Source organism: Hyaena hyaena, unplaced genomic scaffold (genome assembly GCF_003009895.1).
Source record: "Hyaena hyaena isolate Hyena2069 unplaced genomic scaffold, ASM300989v1 scaffold_107, whole genome shotgun sequence".
NCBI classification, from domain to species: Eukaryota; Metazoa; Chordata; class Mammalia; order Carnivora; family Hyaenidae; genus Hyaena; species Hyaena hyaena.
The window spans coordinates 253,779-280,408 of NW_024080739.1; the positions used below are offsets into that span (position 1 = coordinate 253,779).

At 43.6% G+C, this 26,630-nt stretch overlaps 2 protein-coding genes and 1 pseudogene across 9 annotated transcripts in view; all 3 read left to right on the top strand.

Annotated features, from left to right (window-relative positions):
* LOC120234347 (protocadherin gamma-C4) overlaps nucleotides 1-26,630 on the top strand; it is a 179,925-nt gene that overhangs the window by 59,067 nt on the left and 94,228 nt on the right. Inside the window, exons 1-2 of one of the 8 annotated variants that reach the window (XM_039236164.1) lie at nucleotides 17,533-20,267; nucleotides 23,488-23,612. The exons of 4 other annotated variants lie outside the window; for them this stretch is intronic. In XM_039236164.1, coding sequence (XP_039092095.1) covers nucleotides 17,859-20,267; nucleotides 23,488-23,526 — 2,448 coding nt within the window. In that variant the 5' untranslated portion in view covers nucleotides 17,533-17,858 and the 3' untranslated portion in view covers nucleotides 23,527-23,612. Of the gene's footprint in view, nucleotides 1-7,737; nucleotides 10,636-12,898; nucleotides 15,355-17,532; nucleotides 20,268-23,487; nucleotides 23,613-26,630 lie in introns of those variants that run through there. 3 more of the 8 variants (XM_039236162.1, XM_039236157.1, XM_039236161.1) reach the window with 3 other exon arrangements.
* Nucleotides 2,329-4,876, top strand: LOC120234362 (protocadherin gamma-A7-like). The gene has a single exon (XM_039236189.1). The coding sequence runs from the start codon at nucleotides 2,420-2,422 to the stop codon at nucleotides 4,874-4,876; it is 2,457 nt and encodes an 818-aa protein (XP_039092120.1). The 5' UTR covers nucleotides 2,329-2,419.
* On the top strand, nucleotides 23,567-26,431 carry LOC120234353 (annotated as a pseudogene).

The window sequence follows — 26,630 nt, forward strand, 5'->3', positions numbered from 1 at the left end:
CTTATTTCAATTTTATATAGTATGTTTATATTTAACATATCTTAATGGTCTAGTAGAGTTCTTTAATATTTAAACTTATGTTGTAGAATAACTTAGAAAAATTGATCACTAGAGATATAAAGCCAGTTACTCCCTAAAGTATACCTTATGTTCAGAGTATGTTCATAATCTTATTTATCTAGATCTTACTTATTAGTTCCAAAGAAAGTATCCAGAAGTAATAAGTTAACTGAGACTTTTTAAAAAATAGTAGAATAAGAAACAGTGCGAGATTATACTATGATTTTTGAAGTGTTAGGCAGCAAAAAGATCACAACATTGGCAGCTATAATATTCATACACAAAAGTTTTGTTTGAACATGTCTGAAAGTACTCAAGATCTTTAATGACTTTGTTTACATCAACAAGAAGTTCAGGATTACTACTAAACAAATAGTATTTAACTCCTATTTATGGAATTCATCTGTAATACTCCTTTGAACAAAATGAAAAAAAACATAGTTCTGAATTATTTTGATAGATTAAAACAGCATTTCATTCGAAGTATTGCCTGTATTTTGGGCCAGTGCCATCAGAGAGCAGAAATAGATTACTTAGTTAGGAGGGGCGACTGGGTGGCTCAGTTGGTTAAGAATCCGACTTGGGCTTAGGTCATAATCTCATGGTTTGTGGGTTCGAGCCCCACGTCGGGCTCTGTACTGACAGCCAGCTCAGAGCCTGGAGCCTTTTTCAGATTCTGTATCTCCCTCTCTCTCTGACCCTCCCCTGCTCACAGTGTCTCTCTCTCTCTCTCTCTCTCTCTGTGTCAAAAATAAAACATTAAAAAAAAAAAAGATTACTTAGGAAATCTCCAGCAACTAAGCTAAGCATTTTCAGTGCTACTTCTGATTTCTTCCTCCTAGTGCTCCTATCTGCTCCCCTTAGGGCTTAAAATAATTTACAAGGCAAGGTTATTTCTTTTTTTTTTAAGTTTATTTACATAAGTAATCTCTAAACCTAACGTGGCGCATGAACTCACAACCTCAAAATCAAGAATTGCCCCCTCTTCCAACTGAGCCAGCCAGGTGCCCCATGGAAGCAGGGTTATATCTTGCCAGGTCTTCATTTCAGGACAGGTAACTCTCTTTTCTGTTGCAGCTCTGTGAAAGGAACTTTATTTCTATCAGCTGAGAAGAACTGATCCATCAACAAGTCTGTTTTACTTAATTAACATAAGTGGAAAAATTGGTACCTATAAGGATCTTCTCAGGACAGTTCTGTATGTATGTTCAAGGGCTATCTGGAGACCTACCTTTTTTCATTTATTCTAGAATAATCATCCAGAGTAGGAAGAATATTTGAATTGCATAATGAAAAGACGTGGTCAACACCCACTTTCTTAACACTCTACAGCTAGTAGAATCTCTGCAAATTCCTGCCTTCTGTATAAAATGAGTTTCTTCTATAGCTGACTGTTACTGATTGGCTTCTCGCCACATCTCTAATGGCACTTTTTGAGCATAAAGCATCAGCCAAGGCAAATGGTTTTCTCTTTTCTTCTCAAAACACTGGAAGTGAGGATATTTGTATTCCAACGTTGGTTCTACTATTATATAATCAAGGACAAAGTAATTTTCTCTCATTTTTAAAATCATTAAAATGAAGGTATCGGACTAAATCATCTCTAAGGTTCTTTCCTATTAAAAACTTTATTAAATAATATCCTCTCTGTATTTTAAAGAAAAATTTGACTCTCTGAGTCTTATGTGGTGGTGTCTAGCACATAGTATGTGTTCAATATTAATGAATTAACTTAAATTTATTATACTCGGATGAAAACAGTTTCTACGTAACATCTTTCTTACGTATACATACATCTTTTCAAATAAATCATACTTTTTTTAAACCTGCAAACACTGCTTTTACTCCATGTTCGATGAAGTCTGAGGCAGTACCCAACATGATTTCAAAGTTGCAATGCAAAACAGAAAAAATTTTTTTTTAATTATCTGCAATTAATAAGCACCCATCATAAGCACTGTTGCATTATTTCATTTAATTGGAATGTACTTTTAAATTATATCAGATGTATAGATCAAAGGAATATAAATGGACGAATTTTGAAGGATAAAACAACTTTCTGAAAAATCAGTTATTTTGATTCAATATGGTGCAGTAACCTAGTAACGACTCTGAGCGCCGCTGTTCACTAACCATGGGGAAAATGGTGCAATAAGATCTGCCAGAGGCACTGAGCTTTTACAGTACAAAGAAACACCAGATTGAGACAAATTCTCTTCCAGTCTGCATCAAACTCAGGTCTCTATTATACTAAATTCTGGGATTCTTTTATGAATACAAAGGCTTCCACGCTGACACATTGGCATCCAGAAGCACAAGACGAGATAGCCCAGTGTCTAACAAGATCAGCAGGACAACAATGGCGACTCCGCAGAGGGGTCGAGACTACAGAGGATTCATCCTGCTCTCCATCCTCCTGGGGACCCGGAGGGAAGCTTGGGCAGGACATATTTTCTATTCATTGCCGGAGGAGATAGACACAGGGTCTTTTGTGGGTAATATCGCTAAGGATCTGGGCCTGGAGCCCCTGGAACTGGCAGAGCACGGAATCCGCATCGTCTCCAGAGGTAGGACACAGCTTTTCGCTCTGAATCCGCGAAGCGGCAGCTTGGTCACTGCGGGCAGAATAGACCGGGAGGAGCTCTGTGCTCAGAGTGCACGGTGCCTGATGAAATTTAACATCCTGATGGATAAAATGAGTCTTTACCCTGTAGAAGTGGAAATAATAGATGTTAATGACAACGCTCCTAGATTCTTGATGGAAGAAATGACTGTAAAAATAATGGAGAACACAGCTCCTGGGGTGCGGTTTCCTTTAAATGAGGCTAGGGATCCAGATGTGGGCACGAACTCCCTCCAGAGCTACCAGCTCAGTCCCAATCATCACTTCTCCCTGATTGTGCAGACTGGAGATGATGGAGCTAAATATCCGGAATTAGTGCTGGAAAGAGTGCTGGATCGAGAGGAAGAGGCTGTCCATCACCTACTCCTTACAGCCTCTGACGGCGGCGACCCACCCCGATCAGAAACCGCCCACATCCAAGTAACAGTAGTGGATGTGAATGATCACGCGCCAGTCTTCTCTTTGCCTCAGTACCAAGTAACTGTCCCTGAGAACGTGCCAGTGGGCACAAGATTGCTCACGGTACACGCTGTTGACCTGGATGAGGGAGTCAATGGGGAAGTGACATACTCTTTCCGGAAAATAACTCAAAAAATTTTACAGATATTCCAACTGAACTCTCATACAGGAGAATTAGCAACTTTAGAAAGCCTAGATTATGAAGAATCCAGCTACTATGAAATGGAAGTTCAGGCTCAGGACGGTCCTGGTAGTATGACACGGGCTAAAGTAATTATCACAATTTTAGATGTGAATGACAATGCCCCAGAAGTGACTCTAACATCTGTAAGCAACTCAGTCCCTGAAGACACTCCTCCTGGAACAGTAATTGCTCTTTTCTACCTTCAAGATCGAGATTCTGGGAAGAATGGTGAGGTGACCTGCAGTATTACAGAAAATCTGCCTTTTAAATTAGAAAGATCAATAGACAATTATTATAGGTTGGTGACTGCGAAAAACCTAGACCGGGAAAAACTCTCTGTGTATAACATCACACTGAAAGCCACAGATGGTGGAACCCCACCCTTGTCCATGGAAACTCACATCTCAGTGAATGTGGCAGACACCAACGACAACCCGCCTGCCTTCCCCCACTCCTCCTATTCTGTCTACATCCCTGAAAACAACCCCAGAGGTGCTTCCATCTTCTCTGTGACTGCACATGACCCGGACAGCCACGAGAATGCCCAAGTCACTTACTCCCTGGCTGAAGACACGCTCCAGGGGGCACCCCTGTCCTCCTATGTGTCCATCAACTCTGACACTGGCGTCCTGTATGCGTTGTACTCCTTCGACTATGAGCAGTTCCGTGACCTGCAACTGAGAGTGACTGCGCAGGACAGCGGGGACCCACCGCTTAGCAGCAATGTATCCTTGAGTGTATTCATTCTTGACCAGAATGACAATACACCAGAGATCCTGTACCCCACCCTCCCCACCGACGGTTCCACAGGCGTGGAGCTGGCGCCCCGGTCCGCAGAGCCCGGCTACCTGGTGACCAAGGTGGTGGCGGTGGACAGAGACTCTGGCCAGAACGCCTGGCTGTCCTACCGCCTGCTCAAGGCCAGCGAGCCAGGGCTCTTCGCGGTGGGGCTGCACACGGGCGAGGTGCGCACCGCGCGGGCCCTGCAGGACAGAGATGCGCTCAAGCAGAGCCTGGTGGTGGCTGTGCAAGACCACGGCCAGCCCCCTCTCTCGGCCACCGTCACGCTCACCGTGGCCGTGGCCGACAACATCCCAGACGTCCTGGCCGATCTGGGCAGCATCAGGCCCTCGGCCCACCCGGACGATAATGACCTCACGCTGTACCTGGTGGTGGCGGTGGCCGCAGTCTCCTGTGTCTTCCTCGCTTTTGTGATCGTGCTGCTGGCGCTCAGGCTGAGGCGTTGGCACTCGTCGCGCCTGCTCCAGGCTGCGGGGGCTGGATTGGCGGGCGTGCCGGCCTCGCGCTTTGTGGGTGTGGACGGGGTGCGCGCTTTTCTGCAGACGTATTCGCACGAGGTCTCGCTCAGGGCGGACTCCCGGGAGAGTCACGTGATCTTCCCCCAGCCCAACTATGCGGACACGCTTCTCAGTCAGGAGAGCTGTGGGAAAAAAGATCCCTTATTAACATCCATAGATTTTCATGAATGTAAGGACGAAGCACAAGATATTCAGGTGAGTTCACTAATACATTTATCTTTATATCCTTGAGGAATTATATTTTGTGTAATTTTCTTTTTTGCGAAGCAAATGTTTTAGAGAGGTAAGAGGCAAAGCAAGTTCAGTTTATTTCAGGTGATACTTTAACACAGAACTTCTCAGGTGATACTTTAACACAGAACACTTATTGACCAAGGTTTTGGTGTCATTTCCTTAGTGAAGGCCTGTACAAGATTGTGAATAAGTGGACTGTCACATTTTTCTACCTTCCACGTATTTTCCATTCATCGTTCTGAATTCATGTGTTTTATAAATTAGAATAAATTGTTACATCTTTCTCATTGCACTGGGTTAGCAAGAGGAAAATACATCTCAATCATCTTCTCAGGATTCTCTTTAGATTAGATCTAGGAAAGGTTCTTGAAGATCTTCTGCTTTCATACACTTCAACTTGATGGGTTTGAAAATCTCAGTTGCTTCCTGACATATTAAAAAATTTTAATTGTAGTATAGTTAACATACAGTGTTAGATTAGTTTCAGGTGTATGATATAGCGATTCAACAATTCCATACATCACCCAGGGCTCATCATGGAAAATGTACTACTTAACTCATCATCTATTTCACCCATTCCCCTCACCCACCTCCCCTCTGGTAACCACCAGTTTATTCTCAACAGTTAAGAACCTGTTTCTTGGCTTCTCTCTCTCCCTCTCTTTCCCCTTACTTATTTGTTTCATTTCTTAAAGTCACATGAGTGAAATCATACTGTATTTATCTTTCTCTGATGGACTTATTTCACTTAGCATTATACTCTTGAGCTCCATCCATGTCATTGCAAATGACAAGATTTCATTCTTTTGTGGCTGAATAAGATTCCAGTGTATGTGTATGTGTATGTATGTATGTATGTATATGTATGTATGTATGTATATGTATGTATATATATACATGTATCACATTTTCTTTATCCATTCATCAGTAATTGGATACTTGAGGTATTTCCATAATTTGGCTAGTTTAAATAATGCTGCTATAAACATCAGAGTGCATGCATTCCTTTGAATTAGTGCTATTGTATCTTTTTAAAAATTTATTTTGAGAGAGAGTGTGTGCATGAGTGGGGGGAGGGGCAGAGAGAGAAGGGGGATAGAATCTCAAGCCAGCTGTGTGTTGTCAGCACAGAGCCCAACATGGGTTCCATTCCACGAATCCAAGAGATCATGACCTGAGCCAAAATCAAGAGTCCTCTGGTCCGCTGACCGAGCCACACAGGTGCCCCTGTATTTTTGTATCTTGAGGGTAAATCCCCAGTAGCACCATTATTGGATCATAAGTTCTATTTTTAACTTTTTGAGGAACCTCCAACCTGTTTTCCACACTGGCTGCACCAGTTTACATTCCCACCAACAGTGCAAGAGTGTTACTTTTTCTCCACATCCTCACCAACACTTGTCGTTTCTTATGTTTTTGATTTTAGCCATTCTGACAAGTGTGAGGTGTTATTTTGCTTCCTGCCATATTTAAAGCATAATCATCTATTAAAGTCAGATCCTGGTAGAAGGTTAGACGGATGTCTAAAGAATGAAATCCGTGTGTCAAGCTTCACTAAGATCCATATCAATGACAAGGATCTCATGCCACACTAAAGGTTATTGTCTGAAACCAATAAAATAGGACATCAAATAGAATGTCATTTCAAGTGGCACTTGTGAAATAAGAAGTTATATGTATTAATAGAAAATTCCATTGTATTGTGTTATTGGTACAGCCAGGTGAAGTGGTTTTATGGGCTCTCTTAGTGGGAGATCGGGGATGCTTGCTTTATGAAACAATGATCTTGTATACTCAAGACCAGAAGTTGATTCAATTTATTGGATCTGCTAAAAAAAATCAGAAATAACCCAATCTAGGATTAACTACTTTTATATTCATTATATAGCATTTTAGTAGAACTTAGTATATTTGTTGATTAGCAACTAGAAGGGGTTGATAACAAGTATTTTTGTTTACTTGCACATACTTGTTTACTAAGAACTATGCAAAATATTACTCCCTTTGTAACTTTGAAGATTAATGTTACATTTTGTAATGAGGAAAATAATTCTTCAGTAGGAAGGACAGGTATAGACTAGCTCATTTCTGACTACAATAACCTTTTGAGTGTTAAATGAAAGGACTTTTTTTCTAGCATAGTATTATGTTTGGTGGTATTTTGCATAAATTAGCCTGTGCAATGATGTGGAACTATGTGTCATATGTTTTGTAGTGTTTAGATCTACAGTCACTTGAGAAGACAATATTACTGATACTTTGTGAGGCAGAAATATGATTATCAGATATTTTGAAAAATATCCCAAAACAAATTCATTACATACCTAAAAATATTTTCCAACAAAGGAAAGAAACCACCACTAAACTCAGTATGCTATTGCAATTGAATATCCTAGGGACTGTTTTATCAATTGAGGTCATCATGTGATGTTACATTTAAGCACAGAAGTGGGAAACAGTATCTCACTCTAGTAGACCGGGGTTAATGACTTTGTTTTGCAAGGCAAAATATAATTACCTGGTAACTTAGAAGGTTGATGTTATATTTTATAACCAGGAAAATAATTGTGCTATGGGAAGGAGAAGGAATAGACTAAGTTTTTCCAGCTGTCATTTTCTTAAGTGAGTGAAGTGTACGTCATATAATATTACTATGAAGAAATTACTGAAATTATTTTGAACAAAAGAAGGGTTTAGAGGTAAGTATAAGTTGTGCCCTTTCAAAGACAATTTCAGCGTTACTGATGCTTTCTGAAAAATTGAAATGAATCTACATGGAGGTGCCCAAAAAGTAATGAAATCACGAAAAACAAGAACAAGGTATAAGGATAGAATTTTACTCATATTAGTATTCACAATTGCTGTACTCTGAGATCCTTTAGGCCAAGTATGTGTTATAGTCATCTTTCTGTTACGGTGCGGATTTGAAGATGCATGTCAACATTTTGATTACCTGAAAATCTGGAAATTTGGGATAATAATGCAGGTAATAGTACAAATTAATCGTCATTAGACATATAAACATATAAAAATAATTTGTTCAGTTAGGCGCTGGATTGTGATTATTGTAGCTGGTTAAAATAAAGCAGCAAGGGCTGCAGTTTCCCAGTGCGGACTGTGGGCGCCGCTGTTGGCCAAAGTGCAGAGCTTGGGCACTGGCGATCTTCTCGCGCAGCCGCAGCGCACTTTCCTGTATCAGACTCGCTAGGTCGAACCTTTACGCCACTTCCTCCTCTGGAAAAGAGGGAACCCTGACCCTCACGCAGGCAGTATAGCCTGTTCGGAACTCTGGACATCTGCAGCACAGAGATTATTTGTAATCCGGCGTCTCCAGGCCGGTGAGCAACCTGAGGGGAGCCGAAGGGATGGGGAGCGGCGCTGGGGAAAGGGGCTGGGCTGAGAGGCGGCCAGTGCTTCTTCCCTTCCTGCTGTCTTTGTTCTGCCCGGCGCTCTCGGAGCAGATCCGCTATAAGATTCCCGAAGAAATGCCCGAGGGCTCGGTGGTGGGGAACCTCGCCAAGGATTTGGGACTCAGCGTCCATGAGTTACCGACTCGACAACTGCGCATCAGTTCGGAAAAACCTTACTTCACTGTGAGCGCCAAGAGCGGGGAGTTACTTGTGAGCGGCAGGCTAGACCGGGAGCAGATATGTGGCAAGAAGCCAGCCTGTGCTCTGGAATTTGAGGCTGTTGCTGAAAATCCATTGAACTTTTATCACGTGAGTGTGGACGTAGAAGATATTAATGACCACACACCAAAATTCACGCAAACTTCCTTTGAGCTGCAAATAAGTGAGTCTACTATGCCAGGCACACGGTTTATATTAGAAGCAGCGGAAGATGCAGACATTGGCTTAAACTCTCTGCAGATTTATAAACTCTCTTTTAGCCCTAGTTACTCATTGATAACTAAAGAGAAACAAGATGGTAGTAAATACCCAGAATTGGCGTTGGAGAAACGTTTAGACCGGGAACAACAGAGTTACTATCGTTTAGTTCTGACTGCCTTGGATGGAGGAGATCCCCCACTGAGCGGCACCACTGAGCTCCGGATCCAGGTCACTGATGCCAATGATAACCCCCCTGTATTCAACCAGGATGTATACAGAATAAGCCTTTCAGAAAACGTGCCCCCAGGCACCACAGTGCTGCAAGTGTCAGCTACTGACCAAGATGAAGGAATCAACTCAGAAATCACTTATTCTTTCTACAGGACCGGGCACGTCTTCAGTATGAATTCAAAGAGTGGGGAAATTACAACTCTAAGAACGCTAGATTTCGAAGAAATCAAAGAATATTCTATAGTGGTGGAGGCAAGGGATGGTGGAGGACTGGCTGCACAATGTACGGTTGAAATTAATATTCAAGATGAAAATGACAACAGCCCAGAAGTTACATTCCATTCTTTAGCCGAAATGATTCTGGAAGACGCAGCGCCCGGAACGTTAATTGCTTTGATTAAAATATATGATCAAGATTCCGGGGAGAATGGGGAGGTTAACTGTCGATTAGAGGGTGAAGTTCCTTTTCAAATAATTTCCTCTTCTAAAAATTCATATAAATTGGTAATAGATGGGACTCTGGACCGAGAACAGACCCCAGAGTACAATGTCACCATCACAGCCACTGACAGGGGAAAACCGCCCCTCTCAGCTAGCACAAGTGTCACGTTGATCATCAGTGACGTCAATGACAACGCCCCGATTTTCCACCAGGCCTCCTACGTGGTTCACGTGATGGAGAACAACCCTCCTGGAGCGTCCATCGCCCAAGTCCGCGCCTCCGACCCCGACCTGGGGCCCAACGGCCACGTCTCCTACTCCATCGTGGCCAGCGACCTGGAGCCACGGGCGCTGGCGTCCCACGTGTCCGTGAACACGCAGAGCGGCGTGGTGTTCGCGCAGCGCGCCTTCGATCACGAGCAGCTGCGCGCCTTCGAGCTGACGGTGCAGGCGCGCGACCAGGGCTCGCCAGCGCTCAGCGCCAACGTGAGCCTGCGCGTGTTGGTGGGCGACCGCAACGACAACGCGCCCAGGGTGCTGTACCCGGCGCTGGGGCCCGACGGCTCGGCGCTCTTCGACACGGTGCCGCGCGCCGCGCAGCCCGGCTACCTGGTCACCAAGGTGGTGGCGGTGGACGCCGACTCGGGACACAATGCCTGGCTGTCGTACCACGTGCTGCAGGCCAGCGAGCCCGGACTCTTCAGCCTGGGGCTGCGCACGGGCGAGGTGCGCACTGCGCGTGCTTTGGGCGACCGGGACGCGGCGCGCCAGCGCCTGCTGGTCGCCGTGCGGGACGGGGGACAGCCGCCCCTGTCTGCCACCGCCACGCTGCACCTGGTGTTCGCTGACAGCCTACAGGAAGTACTGCCCGATATCGGCGACCGTCCGGAGGCCTCTGACCCCCAGGCCGAGCTGCAGTTTTACCTGGTGGTGGCCTTGGCCTTGATCTCCGTGCTCTTCCTCCTCGCGGTGATTCTGGCGATTGCCCTGCGCCTGCGCCGCTCCTCCAGCCCCGCAGCCTGGGGCTGCTTTCAGCCTGGCCTGTGTGTCAAGTCTGGACCTGTGGTTCCTCCCAACTACAGTGAAGGGACTTTGCCTTATTCCTACAATTTGTGCGTTGCGCATACTGGAAAGACAGAGTTTAATTTTCTAAAGTGCAATGAGCAGTTGAGTTCAGAACAAGACATACTTTGCGGTGATTCATCCGGGGCCTTATTTCCACTTTGCTACTCCAGTGAGTCAACCTCCCATGTGGTGAGTTTCTTTTAAAACTAACGTGCTTCGGTGCTTCGTACAATCTACCCAGTTCTTTATATTCATAGGAAAAGATACAATTTGTAGTTCTAAACGTTTCTTTATAAGTAAAAAAGCTGTCATACTATTCTTCAAGGGAAGTTGAAACAGGAGTAGTTATGTGTCTTTTAGGGATGTCTTACCAGGTTCAGATCTACAGAGCAGTGCGAGTGTGGTTTTATCTACAAAGGGAAAGAAATAATGTTATAGTCTTCTAAAAGCTAATGAGACTTTAAGTTTTCTGCTTATTACCTACTATGTTAATTTTTTAAAACTTGGACATAGTGTAAATGTAAAAGTGGACAGTCATTTAAATATAAGTTTAAAACAAAATTTAAGGGGCGCTTGGGTGGCTCAGTCGGTTAAGCGTCCAACTTCGGCTCAGGTCATGATCTCACCGCTTGTGGGTTCAGGCCCGGTGTCAGGCTCTGTGCTAACAGAGCCCAGAGCCTGTTTCAAATTCTGTCTCCCTCTCTGCCTCTCCCCCACTCGCTCTGTCTCTCTCTCAAAAATGAATAAATGTTAGAGCTAAAAAACAAACAAAATTAAGCTAAAATTAGACATTTTTCTTAACTGATTTAACTGTTGTTTTGTTTCTTATATTTACTCCCCGTTGTTTCAAACCCTTATTCCTGCTGCAATAAGGTATCTTAACATGGATTTTTATGTACATGGACACATTGCAATTGTGTGCAACGAACTGTGTGTGTGTAAAAGCATTTTACTTAGCAGTAAGATCATTATGCTCACCAGACGATAAATTTTTTGTTTTTTACTTGCAGCACAGTAAGTAAACACACACACCCTTGTATCATTTTGAACTTTTTGTAGCCCTAAGCTAATATAGCTAGAGGTCTTCTCATTCTACTATCTCGAGGAGAAAAATAGAGTCTTCATTTCTTCAAATTTTGGACAAAATTGCCAACCTGATGTGCAAACAAATATTAGATAATACATTTGTAGATTTCTGTTAGCAAAGTCTTCAGTTACTAACCACTTTACAAGCTGCTGAAGAAAAGAGATGTAGTTTTTTTTTTTTAGTGACTTTTTTGGCTGCTTAGTGATAGTTACGTGTTTTTCTGTGGTTCTTTTAATCAAAATACTAATTAGGGTAAAATTTACTTTAGAATATACTTTTCATAAGAAGTTAATTGAGTCTCCTTTAAAATATAATAATTTCTCATTCGTGGAAGAAAAGGATGGAGATTGGCTTTTTGTTGTGTATTCATTTGTATTTTTTAAGTATTTTCTATTCAAATAGAAAAAATACATAATTTAAATAAAGTAGCAAAACAGGTTGCATGGCTGGGTTAGTTGGTACAGCATACGATTCTTGATCTCAGGGTTGTGAGTTCAAGCTTTATGTTGGGTGTAGAGATTACTTAAAAATAAATAATGAAATAACTAACTAAATAAGTAAAATAACTAAACAGTGTAGTCTCTGATGAAATTGAAAGTAAAAGCATTTATCCTGTTAAAATTTCATAATGTTAATTTGAAAACATTATCAGTGTATAATTAAAATTGCATTTAAAAAGAGTATTTAAAAAGCAACAACACTACTGAGAGCTTACTATAATAATTAATTAGTTTATATCAAACAAAACACCTTCCCAGTCAGTCATCTCCAACACGTCTGATTTATTCTAAAAATGAAATAATTTCCAGTGACAACTGGAATACCTACTTATTTGATAATAGATTTACAATAAGTCTTAGGGCATATTATGAAATAAAATTTTAATGATTTACATTTTAAGAGGAAATGTATTCCAAAAGTTTAAGTAATGTGAGACTAACCCATAAATCGTTTGATATCACTTAATAATACTTTATATAACTTTAACCCTACTTCATCCATGCTTCTTGGCAATTACTTTTAAAATATGACGTCAGAGATAAGTTAAATACTGTAAAAATAAACTATAAAAGGCAAGATAATTTTTTTTTTTCTCTCAATAACCTGGCATACACCATTACTTATCTAAGCGGGTGCAGTAACTGCTTAGGACTCTAAGCGCCGCTGTTCACCTATTTGGAGAGAAATTTAACCAAATGCCATCCTGTTACTAAAGGCTCCCATCTTGCAAAGACTCGCAGATCCCACAAACCATCAGCAAAGCTGCAGCGAAACTCTGTCCCTAAATCTGAGACACTCCAGCTTTATATCAGATGATCTCCATAGCTGCAGCAAAAAGGTAAACAAGACACACATGTCCAATGAAGATTCTGAGTGGATTCAGTTGTGAAAGAACAATGGCTGCTCCAAAGAATTACCAGAGACGCGGCAAGCTGGTCCTGCTGTGCACTCTATTGGGCACGCTCTGGGAAAACGGGAGAGGACAGATCCACTATTTGGTGCCAGAAGAGAGCGACACAGGATCCTTCGTGGGTAACATCTCCAAGGACTTGGGTCTGGAGTCACAAGAGCTGGGGAAGCACGGAGTCCGCATCGTCTCCAGAGGTAGGACACAGCTCTTTGCCCTAGATTGGAGAACTGGCAGCTTGATCACCGCGGGCAGGATAGACCGGGAGGAGCTCTGTGCTCAGAGCACACGGTGTCTAGTAAATATCAATATCCTGGTTGAGGGCGGAGGAAAACTTTTTGGGATAGAAATAGAAATCACTGATATCAATGATAATAATCCAAAATTCCAGGTCGAAAATCTGGAAGTAAAAATTAATGAAATCGCTGCACCTGGAACACATTACCCACTTCCAGAGGCTGTTGACCCAGATGTGGGCATGAATTCCTTACAGAACTACCAGCTCAGCCCCAGTCACTACTTCTCTCTGGAAGTGCAAAGTGGAGACGATGGAACTCTACACCCAGAGCTGGTGCTGGAACAGGCCCTGGACCGCAAGGAAGAGGCTGCTCACCATCTGATCCTCATCGCCTCTGATGGCGGTGACCCGCGTCGCTCCAGCACCGTGCACATCCACGTGACAGTGTTGGATACAAACGACAATGCTCCAGTTTTTGCTCAACCGATTTACCGAGTGAAAGTCCCAGAGAACGTGGTCCCAGGCACCCTGCTGCTTACTGTGAGCGCTAGCGACCCAGATGAGGGAGCCAACGGTGAAGTGGCCTATAGATTCTGGAAAATTAGCAAAAAGCAATCTCTGTTATTCCATCTTAATGAAAATACTGGGGAAATATCAACAGCAGAGAGTCTAGATTATGAAGAATGTGCATTTTATGAAATGGAAATACAAGCTGAAGATGTGGGGGCACTTTTGGGGAGGACCAAAGTGCTCATTTCAGTGGAAGATGTAAATGACAATAGGCCAGAAGTGACAGTTACATCTCTGTTTAGCCCAGTCTTGGAAAATACTCTCCCTGGAACAGTAATTGCCTTTTTGAATGTGCATGACCAAGACTCCGGGAAGAATGGTCAGGTTGTCTGTTACACACCTCATAATTTACCTTTTCAATTAGAAAAATCAATAGATAATTATTATAGATTGGTGACATGGAAGTATCTGGACCGAGAAAAGATCTCTATGTACAACATCACAGTGACGGCCTCAGATCTAGGAACCCCTTCTCTATCTAATGAAATTCATATCTCCTTGTATGTGGCAGATACCAACGATAATCCACCTACGTTCCCTCATGCCTCCTACTCAGCCTATATCCCAGAGAACAACCCTAGAGGTGCCTCCATCTTCACTGTGATGGCCCACGACCCTGACAGTGGCAACAATGCCCAGGTCACTTACTCTGTGACTGAGGACACCATCATGGGGTCACCTCTCTCCTCCTACGTCTCCATCAACTCAGACACAGGTGTCCTATATGCACTGCATTCCTTCGACTATGAGCACATCCGAGACTTACAGCTACTGGTGACTGCCAGAGACAGTGGGGACCCTCCACTCAGCAGCAATGTGTCTGTGAGCATATTTGTGTTGGACCAGAACGACAATGTGCCAGAGATCCTGTACCCAGCGCTCCCCACAGATGGTTCCACAGGCGTGGAGCTGGCACCCCGGTCCGCAGAGCCCGGCTACCTGGTGACCAAGGTGGTGGCGGTGGACAGAGACTCTGGCCAGAATGCCTGGCTGTCCTACCGCCTGCTCAAGGCCAGCGAGCCAGGGCTCTTCGCGGTGGGGCTGCACACGGGCGAGGTGCGCACCGCGCGGGCCCTGCAGGACAGAGATGCGCTCAAGCAGAGCCTAGTGGTGGCTGTGCAAGACCACGGCCAGCCCCCTCTCTCGGCCACTGTCACGCTCACTGTGGCAGTGGCTGACAGCATTCCAGACGTCCTGGCTGACTTGGGTAGCATCAGGACCTCAGCTAGCCCAGAGGATTCTGACCTCACACTGTACCTGGTCGTGGCGGTGGCTGCAGTCTCCTGTGTCTTCCTCGCTTTTGTGATCGTGCTGCTGGCGCTCAGGCTGAGGCACTGGCACTCTAGGCGCCTGCTTCAGGCCTCAGGAGGTGGGCCGGTGGGCGTGCCGGCCTCGCGCTTTGTGGGCGTGGACGGGGTGCGCGCTTTTCTGCAGACGTATTCCCACGAAGTCTCAGTCACCGAGGACACGCAGGTGAATCATGAGATTTTCCCCCAGCCCAACTATGTGGACACACTTATCAGTCTGGAGAGCTGTGAGAAAAATGATTCCTTATTAACAGCCGTAGATTTTCATGACTGTAAGGATAAAGCTGCTTCTGTTCAGGTGAGTTCAGTTCTTTGTTACGTTTAATTCTCAGAGAAATTACATTTTTTATAAATGTATGTTTTAGGACATAATTGTGGAGACAGTTCAAAATATTTTTTAAAAGTGTACCACAAAGTTTTTGGTTTGTTTTAATGGTGATACTATAAAATTGAGCTCTAATGATGATGGTTTGTTTCATTTGCTCTCCAAAGGCTCAGATAAGATTGTTTAAATGTCAGTTCACAACTTTTTGGCATCTTCCATATATGGGGCAGCTGGCTGGCTCAATTCGTAGAGCATGTGTCTCTTGATATCAGGGTAGTGAGTTGGATCCCCACTTTACATGCAGATATTACTTAAAACATTTTTAAAAATAAAATCTTTGGTATGTTACTATAATTATCACTTATCACTCATTCACTTAAGAAGTAGTTACCCAACCACATATAGTAAGTTTGTTATATAAATTTGGGATATATAACTGTTTTTAAATTCTTGTATTAGGTTAGTAAAAGTAAAATACATTTCAGAATTTTAGAAATCTGTTTAGGATTTGGATCTTGAAGATCTTGAAGTTTTCTAGGCTTTTGAAGGTTTCATTTTAAGCCTCTTTTATAAGCCTGTGCTTGCATCAGTATCCTTCAAAACTTTAATACTTATTATATTTTAAAATGTAAATACATTTGAAGGGGTGGATTTTGGTGGAAGGTGAGACTGGTTCCCTTACGTGTCAGTGGTCTCCAAGAGCTCATACTAAAGAAGACATAGACTCTAAAGTCTAAAATGTCCATCACTCCTCCTCCAAAATAAAACCAACAAAATCAAACGTGAAATAAAATGTCATTTCGTAACATATAGAAGAATATATTTTCAGTAAGTTCCAATGAGCTGTTTTGATTGGGTGGCCATGTGAAATATGCTGTGTTCTCACGGTGAGTTTGAGAATGTTGGTTTTAAGAAAAGTGGTTTCATGTAAAGGGATTCTAAACAAGCTCATCAACTCAATTAGAAATGATTCCACTTGGATTATATGTCTTCTGTATTCATTGTTATAGCAGTTAAACAGTGCTAGCACTTGATTTGTCATTACACAAGAGTGGAAAACACAATAAATCACTTGTTAGTTATAAAAAGGTCATTTCCGAAGCATCGTGTAGTTTTCCCTCCTATTTTGCACATCCTGTGGGTGGGAATTAACTTCATATTTTCTTTAATGTTTGCGTGCAGTCATTTGAGGGAGCAACTATATTATTGACACTTTGCAGTTTTTAAGTGTTTGGAAACTTGCCCTGAAAGACAAGAAAATTCTTACTCTTGTCCAAAAGATTCACTGATTGTTAAAACATTTCAACAAATGGAGTAAAATAATTAGAACAAATGATATTTATCCAGGAAATTTATACAAATAAACTTACCATAAGCTCAATTCCAAACACATTACTTCAGTATTACATAGTTACCTAGATCAGGAAGTCATGTGGTCTACTGAAATATCCCTTTGTGACTTTGTATTGAAGAATAGATAAAAATTTCCCCAGTAATTTTTAAGAATGAATTTATTTACTATGTTGGGTATGACATAAGCCAAGTAATTCTGAGATATGAAGGTGGTAGAGTAAATCTTCTGTTGGTTACCTCATAGGGACAGGGTTTTTTTTTTTTTTTTTAAATGAATGCTTCCTTAGGTAGTCAAAAGGGTAAAAAATTTTTAAAGAGAGTGTTGATATTATCAGAAGAAGGAGATGTTGGAGGACTGGTATGAAACTGCACAACTTTACAGAATAATTTTCAACAGTATTGGTATTCTCTAATACATATGATATTAAATAACATTTATAATGTAGAAATGTTGGAGGAAACATTTAGGAATCAATGAAGAAAGATTAAGATTGTTTCACATATAATGCCTAATATAGAGAAATGAATTTGTGAAGTTAGTAGATGATAAAATTTCTAAGGTCAAGAGCTGTGTCTTACTCATTGTTACATTGTTATATCAGCACTGACAAGGGCACTACTTAGTACAGGCAAGAGTTCAATATATGTTTGTAGTAGGGTGAAATGTATGGACCAGTATATGTAGGTTTATATAAAAACTCATCACGTTTCTAATAATTTGGAAACAAGAGAAAATATATCTTAAAGAAGGCTTTATAACTTAAGATATTAAATATATTAACATTAAAACATGGCTTGTTCAGTTAGGCGCTGGATTGTGATTATTGTAGCTGGTTAAAATAAAGCAGCAAGGGCTGCAGTTTCCCAGTGCGGACTGTGGGCGCCGCTGTTGGCCAAAGTGCAGAGCTTGGGCACTGGCGATCTTCTCGCGCAGCCGCAGCGCACTTTCCTGTATCAGACTCGCTAGGTCGAACCTTTACGCCACTTCCTCCTCTGGAAAAGAGGGAACCCTGACCCTCACGCAGGCAGTATAGCCTGTTCGGAACTCTGGACATCTGCAGCACAGAGATTATTTGTAATCCGGCGTCTCCAGGCCGGTGAGCAACCTGAGGGGAGCCGAAGGGATGGGGAGCGGCGCTGGGGAAAGGGGCTGGGCTGAGAGGCGGCCAGTGCTTCTTCCCTTCCTGCTGTCTTTGTTCTGCCCGGCGCTCTCGGAGCAGATCCGCTATAAGATTCCCGAAGAAATGCCCGAGGGCTCGGTGGTGGGGAACCTCGCCAAGGATTTGGGACTCAGCGTCCATGAGTTACCGACTCGACAACTGCGCATCAGTTCGGAAAAACCTTACTTCACTGTGAGCGCCAAGAGCGGGGAGTTACTTGTGAGCGGCAGGCTAGACCGGGAGCAGATATGTGGCAAGAAGCCAGCCTGTGCTCTGGAATTTGAGGCTGTTGCTGAAAATCCATTGAACTTTTATCACGTGAGTGTGGACGTAGAAGATATTAATGACCACACACCAAAATTCACGCAAACTTCCTTTGAGCTGCAAATAAGTGAGTCTACTATGCCAGGCACACGGTTTATATTAGAAGCAGCGGAAGATGCAGACATTGGCTTAAACTCTCTGCAGATTTATAAACTCTCTTTTAGCCCTAGTTACTCATTGATAACTAAAGAGAAACAAGATGGTAGTAAATACCCAGAATTGGCGTTGGAGAAACGTTTAGACCGGGAACAACAGAGTTACTATCGTTTAGTTCTGACTGCCTTGGATGGAGGAGATCCCCCACTGAGCGGCACCACTGAGCTCCGGATCCAGGTCACTGATGCCAATGATAACCCCCCTGTATTCAACCAGGATGTATACAGAATAAGCCTTTCAGAAAACGTGCCCCCAGGCACCACAGTGCTGCAAGTGTCAGCTACTGACCAAGATGAAGGAATCAACTCAGAAATCACTTATTCTTTCTACAGGACCGGGCACGTCTTCAGTATGAATTCAAAGAGTGGGGAAATTACAACTCTAAGAACGCTAGATTTCGAAGAAATCAAAGAATATTCTATAGTGGTGGAGGCAAGGGATGGTGGAGGACTGGCTGCACAATGTACGGTTGAAATTAATATTCAAGATGAAAATGACAACAGCCCAGAAGTTACATTCCATTCTTTAGCCGAAATGATTCTGGAAGACGCAGCGCCCGGAACGTTAATTGCTTTGATTAAAATATATGATCAAGATTCCGGGGAGAATGGGGAGGTTAACTGTCGATTAGAGGGTGAAGTTCCTTTTCAAATAATTTCCTCTTCTAAAAATTCATATAAATTGGTAATAGATGGGACTCTGGACCGAGAACAGACCCCAGAGTACAATGTCACCATCACAGCCACTGACAGGGGAAAACCGCCCCTCTCAGCTAGCACAAGTGTCACGTTGATCATCAGTGACGTCAATGACAACGCCCCGATTTTCCACCAGGCCTCCTACGTGGTTCACGTGATGGAGAACAACCCTCCTGGAGCGTCCATCGCCCAAGTCCGCGCCTCCGACCCCGACCTGGGGCCCAACGGCCACGTCTCCTACTCCATCGTGGCCAGCGACCTGGAGCCACGGGCGCTGGCGTCCCACGTGTCCGTGAACACGCAGAGCGGCGTGGTGTTCGCGCAGCGCGCCTTCGATCACGAGCAGCTGCGCGCCTTCGAGCTGACGGTGCAGGCGCGCGACCAGGGCTCGCCAGCGCTCAGCGCCAACGTGAGCCTGCGCGTGTTGGTGGGCGACCGCAACGACAACGCGCCCAGGGTGCTGTACCCGGCGCTGGGGCCCGACGGCTCGGCGCTCTTCGACACGGTGCCGCGCGCCGCGCAGCCCGGCTACCTGGTCACCAAGGTGGTGGCGGTGGACGCCGACTCGGGACACAATGCCTGGCTGTCGTACCACGTGCTGCAGGCCAGCGAGCCCGGACTCTTCAGCCTGGGGCTGCGCACGGGCGAGGTGCGCACTGCGCGTGCTTTGGGCGACCGGGACGCGGCGCGCCAGCGCCTGCTGGTCGCCGTGCGGGACGGGGGACAGCCGCCCCTGTCTGCCACCGCCACGCTGCACCTGGTGTTCGCTGACAGCCTACAGGAAGTACTGCCCGATATCGGCGACCGTCCGGAGGCCTCTGACCCCCAGGCCGAGCTGCAGTTTTACCTGGTGGTGGCCTTGGCCTTGATCTCCGTGCTCTTCCTCCTCGCGGTGATTCTGGCGATTGCCCTGCGCCTGCGCCGCTCCTCCAGCCCCGCAGCCTGGGGCTGCTTTCAGCCTGGCCTGTGTGTCAAGTCTGGACCTGTGGTTCCTCCCAACTACAGTGAAGGGACTTTGCCTTATTCCTACAATTTGTGCGTTGCCCAAACTGGAAAGACCGAGTTCAACTTCCTAAAATGTAATGAGCAGTTGAGTTCAGGACAAGATATACTACTTTGCAGTGATTCATCTGGGGCCTTATTTCCACTTTGTAATTCCAGTGAGTCGTCCTCTCATCCTGAAACTTTAATGGTGGTGAGTTCTATTTGTCTACTCCTTTTCATCATCCATCTAGTTTTTCATATTTATATGAAAATATATTACGTTTCTAAGATCAGTGAGTTGTCGGGGCGCCTGGGTGGCTTAGTCGGTTGAGCATTTGACTTTCGCTTAGGTCATGATCTCGCGGTTCGTGGGTTCGAGCCCCGCGTCGGGCCCTGTGCTGACTGCCAGCTCAGAGCCTGGAGCCTGTTTCAGAGTCTGTGACTCCCTCTCTCTCTGACCCTCCCCTGCTCACGCTGTCTCTCTCTCTCTGTTCTAGAAATAAATAAAACATTAAAAAAATTAAGATCAGTGAGTTGTCTTGAGGATCTTATAGCTCATCAGAAAGGTGTACTTTAAAGAGAGTGGTGATTTGGGAGTAGTTATGTGATATATAATGGTTATCACACCAAGTTCAGATTTACAAAGTAGGGAGAGTGTGCTCTGCACTTCGCAACAGAAGTATGATATCAATTTCTTAACGCTTTTTTCAAGGTAATGAAAGTTACCCACTGCCTCATGTATTCAAAATATTTCAGTTTTTGTTACATGTAAGTTAAGTAAATTACATAAACGTAATTATGCAATTGCATAATTATGTAATTTTTTATGCAATTATGTAATTTACCCTTTAAAGCAAAGAAACTACTACTAGCTATCTTCCTTCACTGATTTCAGTAGTACCGTTTCCATCTTTTTTAATGTTTATTCCTCACGTCTGGTTCTTTATATCTACCTAGTCATGACTCTGTGAATGCCCTAAAATTGTAAGAAAAATAGTGTGGGTGAGGGGGTAGAGAGAGACTCAGTAAACTCATTAGAAGTTCCAAATCATTATCTATGCTCCTTCAAGTTTTCTGGGAATGCAAAATTCTCCTCTTACTCTTATAGTTAATTAAAAAAAAAAAAAGACACTTGACCAAAGAAAAGGAAATGCTGTTGCTTCTGTCACTTGATGTTATTCCTGACCAATAGTTTTTGAGTAATAAAGGAGGGGAGCATGTCAATGGATTTGTCTTATCATTTGGAGCTCTATACATTAGTGATTAGAGGAAAGAGAATCCTGAATTTTCCACTTATGGCAAAAATTACTAATTTTATGCTCAAAGTTGCCGTTTCTTAAATATCAGTCTTTTGCCTGATCTCCATTAGTAACTGCTTCAGTAAATGATTTCTTTACAAACTACTGAAAGTTTTTTTTTTTTTTTTTATGTAAGCTCTAGGTCCAACATAGGACTTGAACTCACCACACTGAGATCAAGAGTTTCATGCTCCGGGCGCCTAGGTGGCTTAGCCAGTTAAGCGTCTGACTCTTTATTTCAGCTTAGGTCATGATCTCAAGGTTCATGGCTCCGTATCAGGCTCTGTGAAACAGTGTAGAGCCTGCTTATGATTCCCTCTCCTTCTCTCTCTGCCCCTCCCCTGCTCGTGTTCTCTCTCTCTCTATTAAATAAATAAACTTAAAAAAAAGTCACATGCTCAACTGATGGAACCAGCCATGTGCCTCTGAAAGAATTTTTTTTTAACTTATTTATTTATTGAGGCAGGGATGGGCAGAGAGAATGGGAAAAAGAGAGAATCCCAAGCAGGCTCCCTGATGTCAGTGCAGAGCCCAACTTGGGGCTTAATCCCATAAGCCATAAGATCATGACTTGAGTGAAATCAAGAGTTGAATGCTCAACTGACTGAACCATCCTGGCGCCCCTGAAATAATTTCTTATGAAGGAACTTTTTTGCTTTTTAGTGGTAATAAGTGGTTCTACATCTTGTGTTTTTTTTCTCTAATTATTACAGATTTAAGTGACCTTTATAATAGGAAACTTAAGACTACTTTATTTTTTAAATTTTTTAAATGTTTTCTTTATTTCTGAGAGAGAGAGAGAGCGCGAGCGCGAGCAGGGGAGGGTCAGAGAGAGAGGGAGATACAGAATTTGAAGCAGTCTCCAGTCTCTGAGCTAGCTGTCAGCACAGAGCCTGATGCAGGGCTTGAATCCACAAACTGTGAGATCATGACCTGAGCCGAAGTTGGCCTTTTAACCGACTGAGCTGCCCAGGTGCCCCAGAGCCTACTTTAAAACTGCGTAATTTCTTTATGGAAGGATTGAAATGGAAACTTGCTTTTCAATATATGTTTATTTCAAAATTCCAATTGTCATAGCCTGTATATGCATTATGTATTAACATTGAAAAGTACAAAAAAAGTAAACTAGAATGAAGTTTAACATTCATAAATATGTAACTTTAAAAAAACCAATCCTTTCAAAATTTAGCAATATTAGGTGAGAGAATCTATTACTGTTGCCTGATTAAAATTATTTTTGTGAACGACATTTTAAGGAAACCTTACTCCACCAAACTTACTATCTGAATAAATTAACCTTATAAAATAACTTCAGAATGAATAATCCATATATATTAATTCAAAATAACTATTTAATATATGTACATAAATATAATGTATAAAACTAAGAAAAATTCTATTTCCAAAGAGGATTGATTGCACATTGCAGTTACTGTTGAAAATAATGACATCTAGAAAATTTTTGAAACATTATAAAACTGAAGTTGGAATAATTTACATCTAGAAAGAGAGTAAAATTCTACCAGAATAAGTTAATTTGATGTTAAGAAAAAATGGCAATTTAACTATACATTTACTAGAAGTTCCATTGCACTTCATTTTCAACTCACATATTCAGAAATGGTAATAGCTTTTGAAATGAGAATGCAAAACATAGTGAGACAAGTCTACAGTCATAGTTAGAAGAGTATTTTCTTTCTCAGTCACCTATAATGAAGTATTTCTTATCTCAGTGTATGTAGTGACAGGTTAGGACTCCGAGCATGGCTGTTCACCAACTTTAAGAAAAGTTTAGTTGGGGCACCTGGGTAGCTCAGGTCATGATCTCACAGTTTGTGGGTTCGAGCCCCGCGTCGGCCTGTGCTGACAGCTAGTTCAGAGCCTGGAGCCTGCTTCAAATTCTGTATCTCCCTCTCTCTCTGACCCTCCCCTGCGCGCGCTCTCTCTCTCTCTGTCTCTCTCAGAAATAAATAAAACATGCAAAAAATTTAAAAAAAAGAAAAAAGTTTAGTCAGCTTTCCATCCGGATGTTCGGACATGCAACTACACAGAGCCCCACAGAGCCCACAAACTTCAGCAAAAGCTGCAACAAAACTCACCTTCTTAACTTGGAGCACTCCGGTTTCTCCTTAGGAAAAAGATCATAATTTGCAGGAGGCAGAAAGAACCTAAGGAGTCAATCTGCACAAAAAGCATTCTGAAAAACAATATTCATAGTTAAGCAACAATGCCCACTCCTCTGAATTGCCCCCACCGCAAAGGACTGGTTCTGCTGTGCCTGTGGAGGCTATGGAAGACCAGTGCCAGCCAGATCCACTACTCGGCACCTGAAGAGACAGAAGAAGGCTATACTGTTGGGAGAATATCTCCAAGGATCTGGGGCTGGCGGAGTGTGGAGTCTGCATTGTATCCAGAAGTAGGACTCAGTTTTTTGCTCTGAACGTACGAAGTGGCTTGTCTTGGTCACTGCTGTCAGGATAGACCCGGAGGAGCTCTGTGCTCAGAGTGTGCGGTGTCTAGTTAACTTTAAAGCTCTGGTGGAAGACAAAGTAAAACTGTACGGAATAGAATAGAAGTAACTGATATAAACGAGTGCACACCAAAATTCCAGGCCGAGAATCAGGAAGTAAAAATTAATGAAATCGTTGCACCTGGAACACATTACCCACTCCCAGAGGCTGTTGACCCAGATATGGGCATGAATTCCTTACAGAACTACCAGCTCAGCCCCAGTCACTACTTCTCTCTGGAAGTGCAAAGTGGAGACGATGGAACTCTACACCCAGAGCTGGTGCTGGAACAGGCCCTGGACCGCAAGGAAGAGGCTGCTCACCATCTGATCCTCATCGCCTCTGATGGCGGTGACCCGCGTCGCTCCAGCACCGTGCACATCCACGTGACAGTGTTGGATACAAATGACAATGCTCCAGTTTTTGCTCAACCGATTTACCGAGTGAAAGTCCCAGAGAACGTGGTCCCAGGCACCCTGCTGCTTACTGTGAGCGCTAGCGACCCAGATGAGGGAGCCAACGGTGAAGTGGCCTGTAGATTCTGGAAAATTAGCGAAAAGCAATCTCTGTTACTCCTTTTTTTTTTATGTTTTTTTTATTTATTTCTAGGAGAGAGAGACAGCATGAGCAGGGGAGGGTCAGAGAGAGAGGGAGTCACGACTCTGAAACAGGCTCCAGGCTCTGAGCTGGCAGTCAGCACAGAGCCCGACGCGGGGCTCGAACCCACGAACCGCGAGATCATGACCTAAGCGAAAGTCGGACGCTTAACCGACTAAGCCACCCAGGCGCCCCATCTGTTACTCCTTCTTAATGAAAATACTGGGGAAATATCAACAGCAGAGAGTCTAGATTATGAAGAATGTGCATTTTATGAAATGGAAATACAAGCTGAAGATGTGGGGGCACTTTTGGGGAGGACCAAAGTGCTCATTTCAGTGGAAGATGTAAATGACAATAGGCCAGAAGTGACCGTTACATCTCTGTTTAGCCCAGTCTTGGAAAATACTCTCCCTGGAACAGTAATTGCCTTTTTGAATGTGCATGACCAAGACTCTGGGAAGAATGGTTAGGTTGTCTTATTACACACTTCATAATTTACCTTTTCGTTTTTCTTTCTTTTTCTTTTCTCCTTCTCCTTCTCTTTCTCCTTTTTCTGAGAGAGCACAAAAGTGTGAGTAGGGGAGGGCCAAGAGGGAGAGAGAGAGAATCCCAAGCAGGCCCCATGCTCAGCACAGACACCAGCTCAGGGCTTGATCCCACGACCCTGGAATCATAACCCAAGCTGAAATAACGAGTCAGACACTCAACTGGCTGAGCCACCCATGTGCTTCATTATTTACCTTTTCAGTTAGAAAAGTCAGTACATAATTATGGGTTGTTGATAGTCTGAATTCTTCACAGAGAAAAAACTTCTGATTATAACATCACAATGACCACAACAGACAGAGGTTTACATCATCCTGCATATGATTGGTGTCAATGACAGTACTTTCTTCCCTGAAACTTCTACTCAGTCTGTCTCCTTGAGAACAATCGTAGAAGAACCTTTATCTTCTTAGTGACAGTCCATAACCCCAATAGTGACGAAAATGCCCAGGTTATTCACTCCTTGGCTGGCGACACTATCCAAGGGTCCTCCTATGTCACCATCAATTCTGACACACTGGCATGACATACATACTGCATCCCTTCAACATGAGCAGTTTTGTGATCTCAAACGCAAGTGAAGGCAAGTGACAATGGGAACCCACTATTCACCAGCAACATGTCATTGAACTTGTTTGTCCTGGACCAGAAGGACAATGTGCCAGAAATCCTGTACCCTATTCTTCTTACTTGTGTTCTACTATCATGGAACTGGTACCCTGCTCCACAGAACCTGGCTACCTGGTGACCAAGGTGGCTGTAAACAGAGACTTGGGTCAGAACACCAGGCCTACCACCCGCTCAGTGCCAGTAAGCCAGGGCTCTTTGTGATGGGACTGCACACAGGCAAGATGTACACTGCATGGGGCCTGCTGGACAGAGACTGGGTCAAGCAGAGCCTGATGGTAGTGGTGCAGGACCAAGGCCAGCCCCCTGTCTCGGCCACTTTCATCCTCACTGTGGCTGTGGCCCACAGCATCCCAGATGGGCTGGTTGACCTCAACAGTCTGGATATCCCCACCTAGCCAGAGATCTCAGACCTCACCTTATACTTGCTGGTGATAGTGGCTGCAGTGTCCCTCATCTTCCTTACCTTTGTCATTGTGTTCCTGGTGCTCAGGTTGTGACAATGGCACATCTCACATCTGCTCCAGGCTGCAGGGCTTGGATTGGCTGTGCCTACTTCTCACTTTGTGGGCGTGGATAGGTGTGGGCTTTCTTGCAGACCTATTCCCAGGAAGCCTCACTCAGGGCAGGCTCCTGAGAGTCAAGTGACCTTTCCCCAGCCCAAGTATGACAACATGCTGATCAGTCAGGAGAGCTGTAGGAAAAATGACCTTTTGTGCATTTCAGATGATTTCAGATTTCCTCCTCTTTGGAGATGTCTGGGTGGCTCAGTTAGTTAAACATTCAACTTCACTCAGGTCATGATCCCATGGTTCACTGGTTCGAGCCCTGTGTTGGGCTCTCTGCTGACAGCTGAGAGCTTGGAGCCTGCTTCAGATTCTGTGTCTCCCTCTCCCCTCTGCTCCTCCTCCACTTGTGCTCTGTCTTTGTCTCTCTCTCAGAAATAGACATTAAAAAAGGTTTTTTTTTTAAAAAGAAGATACTTCTTTGGTT